The following is a 12,091-nucleotide window of genomic DNA, read 5'->3' as shown; positions in this document are numbered from 1 at the left end:
AATAACAAAGTCCTGCCAGAACATGAGGCATGACTCTACTTTCTGCATAGTCCTGCTTGCATGACTACCCATCGAAAAAAAAAAGCAATTTTTTCCCTTATATCCACGCAATAAACTGGGCAGCTGCAGAATTTGGTGATAAATTCTTGCCAAATGTACTTAATATACTGTTAGTTGTAGTGGACAGCCAGCTATTGGCCCTGCCTGCTAAAGATGGAATGGCATGGCTAATAGTGCTAAATCATCAGCTTTCTCCCTCGCAGTCTAAAGAAGATCTTGAATTTCAGATGAATTCATCTACAATCCCAGATAACCTCAAGGCCCCTTTCATGTTCAAGACAAGTTTGTGATAACTGATCGGATCAAACAGGTCTGACATATTGGTTACAGTCATGTTGTCAAGGACGTCTGGATCCGCGATTCTGACCTGAACATAGCTTGAGTGGCGACGAGTTTCTTTGAGAGGGTGTTGCTGGCAGTCGGGAGCTCAAGTCTGTCAGCTACTACTTCTCAGGACAGGTGGAAGGGACCGTAACTACACGAGGATTTCGTTGTCATCCAAAGAAAACCTGTTACCTTGAGATCTGTAAATGAACAGGTCACTTGCCCCCACTTGGTCACTTGCTCCCATTCATTGCCTCATTCTTTATCTTCTTCATGCTTGGGACTGGCAACTTTCTCCTTACACGAAGTGAATAGCCCTTCCCGATGAAGAAATGCACATTTTGTCCTTGAAGGTCTACACCATGCAATAATAAAACAATTCTTTTAAGCCCATGCACTCAGAAACTGCACGTTTTTCTGACAAACTTAGCTTTTCCCTTATAACTTGTACAGTAAGTTCCAATTCTTCCGCTGTTTCATTATCCTTTCTGTCAAGTTCATGGAAGTATCCCTCCACAATCTGTCTTCAAAATCGTCAATTCTTCTCTCCACCTCCCGTCGTCCTTTTTGTAGGGGGAAGGATCATGTTTGTTTTTCACATTTATTCACAATTATTCCCTTCATGCATAGTGCAGTTTTGTTTACTAATCTCTAGCATGTGTGTCTGCAGATTAGTGTAGACACCACGCAGACATCTGATATCATGTTCAATTTAAAATTTAGTTGAGTGTATCAGAAGGCATTGTTGTTGCACACAGATGTCCTTACTTTCACATTTCAGTTTTGGTGTACTCCAGAGGTAATTGTATAATTTATCAGAAGTTACAAAAAAGGTAGTAAAGCCAACAAATATTGAACTAGCAAAGGAAGGACCTGCACTGACTACCTGCAAATTCAATGCGGCTCGTCTGATCATGAAGTGTCATTAGGTATATATTTCTAAGTTTCTTTTACGAAAACACTGAAGTTTTCGTATTTTTCAGCTGACAGCGCTATGAAACTTTTGGAGGACATAACATTTTTCGGAAGTGGGGAAGAATCGAGCTATCTCAAAAGGCAACTCTTACAGTTTTTGATATTCATTTCTGACATTCAGGTCTATTAATTTAGCAACCATGTTTGTCTAGAAAACCTCACAACCTTAACTCGGATGAACAGAGGCGCTGGCTGGATGCTAACGCTTAGCTGAACTGATCAGGGACAATTAATCCTGATCAAAGATCGTCGGGAAAAGATGAGTTTTCACGGTTGAACGAGCTCGATTGCCGGAGTGTTTCTGAGACTTATTGGTAGTACATTCCAGAATGGTTGGTGAGGCAAAAGAAAATGAACTCTCCCCAAAAGGATTTAGCATTGATGCGTGGACTAGCAAGGGTTGAGTTATCTGCAGAAAATATGAGTGTTCTTGCCGGGAAATAAGATGAGCCATCAGACATATGTGAAGCACCAGCTTGGTAAACAGCACGTACATACGACAAGCATGCAATATATTGGACTTTGTTGTGGATTCAACTGTAAGCCAGTGCCGGTAATAAAGATGAGGGGTTGAGAATTAAACATGTACAGCATTGATAATTTCTGAAGACACCATAAAAATGTTTAGGGACAACGATAAAGAAAAGCATATTATGGCAATCAATCCTGGGCAGAATGAATGCCGAAACAAGCATCAGCGGGACTTGTTTCGTCGCTAATGCGAAGTAGTTCAACGTAAACAGGACGGATGATACCAAGAACATAAGCATGCATTGTCGTATGACAGTTGAGCTAACGCCAAGATTCTACTCAGTCTCAGAAAACAAAATAGTAGAGCTGAAAATAACCATGAATATTTTCTGAATATGTACAGAAGCACCTGCCAAACGAACCAGTATACTTTTCATCGATAATGCGGAGTTTTGATCCAATGCACTTGTCAGCCAACTCGAGTGGAAGTAGCTGTGATGGATTTGTGAACGTTGTACCCGCCATGCGAAGTTGGAACCTAAGCGTTTCAGTTCTACAGACTTGATGAGCTCCGTCTCATCAGCGAAGATGAATAGCTGAGTGAGCAGTGATCATCACTGATAAAGGTAAAATGTACAACAGTACAAATCAAACAATAAAGGACCTATAACTGAAGCCTGAAGTACGCCACTATGTGATGGGGTCAGAAAACACAATTATCTGCGGTATCAGGGGCTGCTTGTAAATCCAAAATTATTGAGACTGGTAGTTTCTTTAAGCAAGAGCTACCGCAGATCGTTGACGATTGTCACAAATGTGATCTCCGTACTGGAGCCTTGCCTGTATGCAGACTGCAATAAATTGAAATTTGATTGACTGCTTTCATACGAAAATCTTCTCAATCGAATTAGAAATAAGCGGAAGATTACATACTGAACAGAAACACTTTATATCACTGTGGTCTAAAGTGAGCTTTTTAAACACTGGTATTACCGGTTCAGACCTATAAGCGTCTGAAAAAGCTCCATAGGCAAGAGACCTGTTCATGATTTCTAAGTCAAAAAGGACTACATCCAAACATTCAAACAGAGAGGTTGTAATAAGGTCAAGAACACGTCTCCGAATGTCTCGTACCTTCTCTTCAGCAACAGTGGGGAAAGCTGTAAATAGTTTGCAAGAGAACATTTGCCAGAAGCCAGAAGGAGTGGGTCACCTTACAAAGTGCCGCAGGGGAATGTCTGTCCAGTACTGCTCAAAGAGCTGTGTTGAACTGGTCAACAGAACAATCGTCGAAAGGAGCCAGATCAACATTTATATCTCCTCAGGGAAGGTGGCTCTGTCCATACACCGCAGCTTGAAGTCCATGTTAAAGTCTGTGCAAGGACACACCAATGATTTGACTCAGCAGGCCTATCAATCACAAACTCCAGAGGACGGCCATGTTTTTTTATGATCAGTCACAGTCTGGCGGAGATTACACGCATGAATGACATCTAAGAATAAGGCTGCTGTAGCATCATTTGAAAAGTCAACATGAAAGTTGATGTCCATGTAGAGCATTATACACGTTTGACAGAGTGTGCGTCCCGTGATATATGTCTAGCAGTTCAGGAAATTGAACATTGCCTCAGTCAACTCGTTCTTCGGTCTCGACCAGGGACGATGTTCACATATGAAGTGCAATCCTTTATGCGTGGATGCATAAAGCTCAAAAACCCTGTGATTAAACAAAACAAAAACAAAACAACACTAGAATTAAACGATCGTATCTTATCGGATGAGTGGATAGCGGAATAATTTGGAAGCCATCATGCTCACAAAGGCAGGATGCTGTGGGACGTGTGTGTGTGTGTCCAAATTTTTTTCCCGTTACGTTTTGGTTTTCGGTACCTGAAAGTTGACGAAAAATTTGGACACACACACACACGTCCCACAGCATCCTGCCTTTGTGAGCATGATGGCTTCCAAATTACTCCGCTATCCACTCATCCGATAAGATACGATCGTTTAATTCTCGTGTTTGCGACCACATGAGACTGGAGACAAACAGTTGATGTATCAAGCCAGAATTAAAAAAAAGTTTCAAAAGAAAGTTCAATGATGAATGTTATGTACTGAGGTCAAAAAACGAAAATTGTTGGAAAAGTTTATAGCCCTCGGCATGTGCTTAGATGGAATGAAAGGAACCACAGATCTCCTGCTAGGATCACGTGTGAAGAAGAAGAATCGAAGACAAATCGACTGCACCAAAAGCAGCAGCAGCAGCAGTGTGAGTGTGAGTGCATCGACCATCAGGCTGCAAGCGTCATCGATTTTTCCCAGTTTTACACAGTCAGCTGTTCAGTCGATCCGCAACCCAGATGTTTCGCATCTCTCCACTCATAGAGTGCCGGCTGCTGTACAGACGGGGATTCCCCAAGTAGCCGTGGCTGCGAAGTATTTTTGGTATCAAGGGTTTGCTGTGCCTGCGGAGCCATCGACGTAAATAACGCGACTCGAAGGGGTCGTCGCTCTTTTGCACGACGCAGTTTTTTTTCTTCTCTCTCTCCTCCTAGGTCACGTGGCTTATGCGCTTAACATGCCATCGTTAACATCGCAGGCAGCATCCAACAGCCAACAACAACTCCTTAACAGAAGTGAAAAAAACAAAAACCAAACAACTCATTTGGTTGCAAACCTTCTTAGCATAAGAGGAAGTAGAATAAAAATATTCGACAATGTGAGAGAAACAAGCCCTATCATCGTGCCTCGGTGGGTTGGGTGGGTGGGGTAAACAAAAACAGGCCGAGTCTTCTTGTGAGGGTCAAGGCTGCTTACAGGATAATGAGCTCACTTTTCAAGCTTGAGGAAAACCGCAGATATATAAACATATGATTCATATACATTTTATTGTTCAGTTATTGCTGCCTAAAGAATTTCGGTTGTCAAACCTGCGGATGTATACATGAATCCCCTTCACCCTCAAATAAGGCAATATAGGAAGGAAGATGCTCTCTCCATTTCTCTCAATAAAATGCACAGCCCACAACGCATTCGATAATTTGAGTAATCTTACACATTCGCTCTTCTCGTTAATTAATCAAAAATACTTATATACGGTAGAGTACATATATAAAAACCTGTCGAATTAAAGCAGAATGTAAGTTTCACGCAAAACTGACAAGTAAATAGCTTATTTGAGAAATACATTATATACTCCTATGTGTATGTAGAGAACACAAAGCTTATTACCGACAACCAGTACCTGAAATGCCACATTTTTTTAGGTCGAATTCTATGGGACGGAAGATGGTGATGGTTGACACTAACAATTAAAGTCTAAGAATCATAATGTTATGACATCCACCCTGCATACAGACGTGCACATCGATAGACGGAGATATCGAGATAAGATGGGAAAGAGAAAGAGAGACTTGAAACTTGATATCTTTAATGACATTGACTTCGTCATTATGACATTTTTATGTATGTGAGAGAGATCGCGACCGAACTGCTGTAGACTAATACGAAAGATGCATACAGTGAGTCTGGGCTGTGTGCGTTGGGGTTTCGATTGCGTTGGCACAAGTAGGCCACACACACACACGTTCCAATTCTCATTCACTACGGCACTCATTGACTGCCGTCTGTTCTATTTTAGGCAGTGCAGTGTCGTCTCCCTACTGGACAGGAATCACCGTCTATGACGTCACGGGGCTATCGTATCGGCAACGCCGCGCCGTTCCGCGCGCTTGACTATCCGTCTACATCCCGAGCAAGGGCTTTCCCTATCTTATAAGCTTCTCTACAGCATTCCGGCATAATTCGACGATAATCAACGGTATCAGAGACAAATACTAAATAGCTACTGCTCGTCTAACTGGTCCCTGTTTAAGCTATTGTTTCGGAGAAGCATTTATAATAGTCAACGTGTTGTTTTCTGTGCCTAAACCTCTCACTTTAATAAATTGATGGCGAAATTATTATCGACTACGTCCACAGTTATTTAAATAACTATCGATTACTCGGTCTTACCATGTTCATAATTACCCTGAGAATTAAACTATGGCGTTTGCGATGCTGCCACATCGTGATGATGAGATGGTGCCAATATTTAAGTCCTAAACATCGCTTGATGTTCCCCTCATGATTCAGAAGGTTGCTGCAGTTTGAAGCTTGGCGGCTGTGGGTGGGGTTCGCCGACAGAGTTATCTTTCTTACTATCACGCCAACAAAAGAATGCAAGGTCTTTTGATAAAATTAATCCTTATTTCCCTAAGTTTGTGCCATATGTAACACTTGCATGATAGTGGACATCAAAATATGTGCATTTTAAGCACTCATACTTAATTATTGCCTTAATAACAAAATTGTTTGGCGAATTGATGACGCAGATAGTTCAAAGAAACAGTGCGGCATTCGCCATCTTGCGTAGCACACTCGAGGAAATGAATCCATCGCGGGTACCCCTCTAGTAACCAATTGCAGGCATGTTCATTATGCTTTTTGTTACGATTTTTCCTGAAATTCCTCGCGTATGGACAACAATGTGGCCGTTTAGATAAGTTGTGGCAGACCTTGTGAGTTATATTGGACTTCCATAGTGGATGCTGAGCCCTGGCCAGGCCACGATCAGTTGAGCCAGCAGATATTTTGAGCTCATTTTATGCACGGAGAGCGGTCAGTCTTTTGCTGCAGCCTGCTTGATGTGGAATCCCCCAAACACTGAGGATTTACCCCGCTCTCCGTGCGCCCTTGCTGCAGATATTGATGTCGCGTAGGTCAGAGTGAAGTTACGCGTGCTGTAATTGCCAATAGGGTGACTGGCATCGTGAGTTTTCTTGAAATTTCTGGTTCAAAATGGCTAACGTTTTGAACAAAGACCCCTTCACATACGAGGAGGACCGTCGGAGTTTTCTCCAGGACTTGCATCGTTTTCACGCTTCGCGGGGGTGAGTTATCATTCAGTGTTAATGCAGTCGTTATTTATAGTACATATTTATTCAAATGATAAAGTATTTCAATGAAGTAATGCTATATTTTCATTATTTTCAGCACTCCATTCGATCGGATACCAAAAATAGGAGGTAAAGAGGTTGATCTCTACCGTTTATACCGACGTGTGATCGACCAGGGAGGTTGGCAAAAAGTAAGCTAATTTTCCTTTTATTTTCATATTCTTTGGTCGGCTTGTGTACATTCTAGCATTTGAAATTACATGCGCACTCAGTTGTATGTATCATTTCACAAAGTGTATTTGGAACACATGCGAAGGAAACTAAAGCGTTGGTAGCAAAGGGTAAGACATGCTCAACTGAACAACTGTGCATGAAGTTGGCCTTAGCCGGTGTTTACGTTCAGCAGGTAGACTCGTTCTCCTCGACACGTGCTTTTTATCAAGCTAGGGAGCAAACACATCGAAAGGACAATGTTTGCTTGACATACTTTTCACAGTTTGAAACAAAATTCGTCGGTACTTAGCCAAATAACCATATTTGGGCATGATATTTACCAGCAGTCACTGTCCATGTTAGCTTGACCAATTAATCTAACTTTAAAACAGAAATCCAAACTTGCAAAGTGCATTTGAAGAGGTTGGTTAGGAATAACATATTCTAAAATCTCTTTTTGTTATCATAGTGTTAATAGTTAATTTTACTATGCCTGTCCCACATAGTGTAAACTCCAAGCCTGCACTTTTAGTATCTTTTGATATAGTCAAAATTTTCATTAATTTTGGTTTGCATGGAGACCACAACACAGATAAAGTTATCTTAAAAGTCAGTTACTATTTACTTCAAGGTATGGCCATATTTTGCATTCGTTTGCATTTAGTCATCGGTTCATTTAGTAAATAGTTAAAAGTCTAAGACATATGAAGGAAAACAACCACAAACATATATGATTTCTAGTCGTGATGTTTTTGGAATGTCAGGGATTATGTATTTTTTGTTTATTAAATAAAATGACAGGTTTTGTGTCAGTAGTTATTCAGGCAGATGAGCATGGTAGATGGTTGTTAGTGGTGTGCCAGATTACTAGAGGATTTAATTTGAACATCAGAAATAATGCTGTAAAAACTAAATGAGATAGTCTTTCCTTCTGTGGAGGTAGGTGTTAAAAAAAGTGATAAGTAACAGTGATTTTTTTGTATTAGTGCTAAGATATGATAATGAGAATAAATATATTGTGTTTGATGACAGTTGCACTTTGTGTAGTTTAGGCACATCAATTGTTATCAGTTATCATTATCAATTTTTTAATTGTGAATGAAAACATGTAAAGATAGAAGTTGTGATGTGAAAAACTTTGACTAGAAAGGAAGCAAGCAACAAATTAAAGGCTGTAGCGTTGTTAGTTAAAATGGGTTAGCTATGCTGATGGTAGCAAAGCATGTACATGTCTATGTGCAGTTTCTATGTACATTTGCATATAATACTCTTTATTGCCACCATTTCTAGCAAGGAAGTGAGTACTTAAAAATCAACTAAAAACACAGGTCACTAGTTCAGAGTTTTTTAGTTTTTTTTTTTCTGTTTGACAGAATTTGCAAAGTAGTAGACTTATATGAGGTAAGGTTGGGGTGGAGAACAAAGCTGGGACATAAAAGAGAAGGTTGTGATACTTTAGTTTTAAAGCATAGTCACTGTACTTAATAAGAAAAACAGCAGATTCACTTTCTAAGATAATGAGCAAGTTTATTTGTATCAGTCTGAGAACAGAGATATGTTTAAAAAGCATTTCTGTGTCTCTGATGCTATAAAAGTTCATACAACATAAAGACAAGACCTGTTAATTATCAAAGGTGTGATAGGAGCAAGGCAGTAGTGAAAATATTATTAACTTTGAAAATGCTTAAGTTGTTTGATATGGGAAGTTGCAGAAGTTTCCACATATTTCTAGTGGTGCTTTTGCTTGTTAAACTGCACTTGATGTAAATTGCTGCTAATCCAGGGGTGGGCATGCTATTCTTAACTGACAACAGTACTAATAATAGACAGCTTGATGTGGAATACTGTAGATACAACTGGAAAACAATTTTTTTAAAAAAACTTTGTGACACAAGGTGATTTGTGGCAGTGTCTTCAGGATTCAGTGTAGAGCTAAAAGTCAGTTTTGCGAGCCTGAGTTGTAAAAAATATGCTGAAATGTTTGTTGTTTTATAATTGTAATGAAAATGTACATGTTTTAAAAAAAACTTGCTTTTTAAAAAAAAATGCATCATGGAGCACATCTTGGCAAATGCTATTAATGGATATCTGGAAAAATCAGAGTTGATGTTGGCTGGATTCCATTTTTACTTGCCATTGATATGTTGTGCAGCAATATTTAAATACTTGAGAAATTCTGTGAAACTTTTGTTCCAGAAAGGTGTTGGATAGTGCTTAGTGAGGTCATTGGGTCATGATAGGGGGCAAGCTGAGCTTTTATTCATTTTAATTTTCAAGAGACTTTTGTGTTTTGTACTGAGACATAAAAGCTTTGTGTGTGTATGAGAGTGCGTGCATGCATGTGAAATCAGTGTAAAATCAACTAGTTTTGGTGACATACTTCAGGAGAAAAAAATTAAGATGTAGTAATAGTAATCATGCTATGAAGGTGACATGTTAAAAAAGTAATTTTAAGTGTTATTAATCATGCCATCAGGTCTGTGTCAAAATGTAATAAGTATTTTGTTTAAGTATTTCATGTTTGTAAATTATAAATTGGTGGGTGAATGTGATGTTCACTCCAGGGTGACGATGATAACCAATAAGCTTATTTAGCTCAGTACCCCAGCCAAAGCCCGGCTTACCACGCTCTACAAAAAGCAATTACTATACGAAAAGAAAAAAAAGAAAGTTACTCTCAAATGGAGATTTACACATAAGTGCATTGTTAGCACATGCGGACACACACAAACACAGATCAAGATAAATAGGATCATATATTGATTTCTCTCTCTCACACATACACTAACACACAAAATTATGCATAGCCATGTATGTGATCTATATGATGGCCCTGTCCCAAATTCAGACAAAGACATGCATGCACCCACACATACCCCTTTTCACATCACAGCAAACTTTTGTAGAAGTATGATGACATCGTACATGTCTGTGGAAGAAAAACAAACGTCATGATGATGCAGCCCTCCTGCATCTGTTCTGACCATGCAGTGGCTCACACACTTGCATTATATGTAACTAGTATAATGTCATACTGCCAGCTACTTTCACTGTATAATAATTCAAACTGAGGCAGAAGAGGAACTGTTAGTTTATTTCTTGTTTGCTCCTCGAGGAGCATAGGGCCGCAACAAGAAGAGGAACTGTGGCATAGCAGCAAAAGTGAACAGTTAGCCCTATGAGTAGCTGATTGCAGTGATGCAGAATACTCAGATGCCCTTTATCATGGTAAACAGACTTGACCATGACAGGGTTAGAGAAGACTATCAGTTGATGAGAATATCAAAGAATTCATCTAGCACAAGGATGAGGATACCAGCAGTGTGTGTTAAACAATGGGCACTAAAATCAAAACAGATCACAAAAACAAAAATGCAGTGCTAGCAGCATCAAGGTGGTTATGCAAAGGGATATAACTGTTCAAATAAAATAGCCATATAAAACATTAGAAAATAATAGTATGCCTAGTGGGAGAAAAATGTAGCCTTTTTCTCTCATAAAAACATTACTAGTTTCATGCTGTGTCCATGGACTTCTTCATGTTTGTTTTGGTGCTGGTGGCAAGGTTTAGAATTGTATGTATCTTGTGTAGTTGGTGTAAAGAAAGAGAGAAGCTCATGGCTACTCACTTGTAGATTTCCAGAACTAATCTGAAGGGACAGAACTAGGAGCAGCTACTCTGTAGTATGTAAAACTTAAGCAGAGTTTCTCCATCTACCAACTTGGGTCTGAAAAGTAAATGACTTTGCATCAGGATCTGGTAAAAAAATAGAAGAGTTTAGGTGAGATGTCTCATGGTGTAAGACATTTTGTATCAAACTAGATACAAATTTCATCATTTGTTCACTTTATGTGTGCATGCATGCATGTGTGCATGAGTACTTATGAATGCTATAAATTATCTTCACAGCAGCGGGCGCTTTAAAAATACTTTGTTATTATTATGCTCGTGGCACAGATTTTCATGCATAAAAATGTCACTGAAAAACCAGTTTCTTGACATCAGAAATCAATATTAACACTTAAACTGGTATTTGTTTTTCTGTAACTAGTCATGAAACATTCACAGTCTATGCAGGAGGGGGTGTGTGTCTAAAATACCACCAACAATTGTAACTGAGGGTCTGAAAATCCCTAGTAATTTAAACTGGGATTCTGAAAACCCCCTAGCATTTTATGGATGGTTAGCCTGATAAGGGATACATTAGTTTTAGACAATTTTTCTAAATTGTTCTCTAGAGATTTTGTTTCTAGGATTCAAGGTTTTTGTTAGCCTAAACACTAGATTTTAGGTGACTGAATTATTTAGAGGCCACCAGACTGACAGTATGGCAGTCCCAACTATTTATCGAATGCTGAAGGAGGTTTCTTTTTAAACAAAAAACCCGTGTTGTAAATAATACATCAACAGCATCTGATTTATAGTAAACAAATCCAGGTAGCTTGAAGATTGCCTGTTCTGTTAAAATTAGCAGTAAACATCTCTCTCTCCCCCCCCCCCTACGCTCTGCGCGCACACACACACACAAAAGAGAAGAGGAAAAAATAAAAAGTAACAGATTTTTCTGACTAGATGTGAAGCTAGTGTTTTGCCAGAGTGTAAATGGTTAGTACAATTTTCCAGTCAGATTTAGTAAGAGAAAAGTGAAAGTTACTTCATTGTCTTTTTGCAGAATACATTTCTTTCTTCAGATTTCATTAATGCTGTGTCTCCTTCGGGTTACATCTTGATAAATAGGAAGAAACAAAATGTAGCAGAAATTTTCAGAAGGCCATGCAGATATTAAAAACCGTTTCTCACAGCTTCATTGATTTTGCCATAAAGAAAATTAATACAGGATGAGCTGTCTGCTGAAGGCTGGTGAGAGTGTTCAGAAGCAACCATTCACCATGCAGCTTTGGTGAATATTGAAGCAGTTAAAAAGATCTCTTAAAAATACTGTCAAGTTTTTTTGTTTTTTTTTGTTGATGTGGTAGCAGATGAAATAACCAGAAGCGCAACAGGCCTAAAAACATGGCACTATTTGAAGAGCTAGGCAGGCGTCTGTGTCATATGGATTTTCCTTGTTTTATTGTAGACATAAAGATCAAGGCAGTAGCTGGCTCAGTGT

General features: G+C 39.2%; 1 protein-coding gene and 1 long non-coding RNA gene across 4 annotated transcripts in view; one reads left to right on the top strand and one right to left on the bottom strand.

The window, feature by feature from the left end:
* Positions 1-2,660: 2,660 nt before the first annotated feature.
* Positions 2,661-5,952, bottom strand: LOC112566703. Its single transcript, XR_003099679.1, has 3 exons — positions 5,845-5,952; positions 3,946-4,456; positions 2,661-3,547 (listed from the first exon to the last, which is right to left on the bottom strand). It is a non-coding gene; the product is annotated as an uncharacterized LOC112566703 (long non-coding RNA).
* A 154-nt stretch (positions 5,953-6,106) lies between these two features.
* The window catches only part of LOC112565707 (AT-rich interactive domain-containing protein 2-like), a 30,472-nt gene continuing 24,487 nt past the window's right edge, over positions 6,107-12,091 (top strand). The window contains exons 1-2 of one of the 3 annotated variants that reach the window (XM_025241362.1): positions 6,107-6,761; positions 6,865-6,958. In XM_025241362.1, the coding sequence (XP_025097147.1) occupies positions 6,670-6,761; positions 6,865-6,958 (186 nt within the window). In that variant the 5' untranslated portion in view covers positions 6,107-6,669. The remainder of the gene's footprint in view (positions 6,762-6,864; positions 6,959-12,091) is intronic. The other 2 variants (XM_025241363.1, XM_025241361.1) reach the window with 2 other exon arrangements.

The sequence above is a fragment of the Pomacea canaliculata genome, linkage group LG6, assembly GCF_003073045.1.
Source record: "Pomacea canaliculata isolate SZHN2017 linkage group LG6, ASM307304v1, whole genome shotgun sequence".
Lineage (NCBI taxonomy): Eukaryota > Metazoa > Mollusca > Gastropoda > Architaenioglossa > Ampullariidae > Pomacea > Pomacea canaliculata.
Note: the sequence above shows the minus strand (reverse complement) of the source record. Positions and strands in the feature narration are given on the sequence as shown.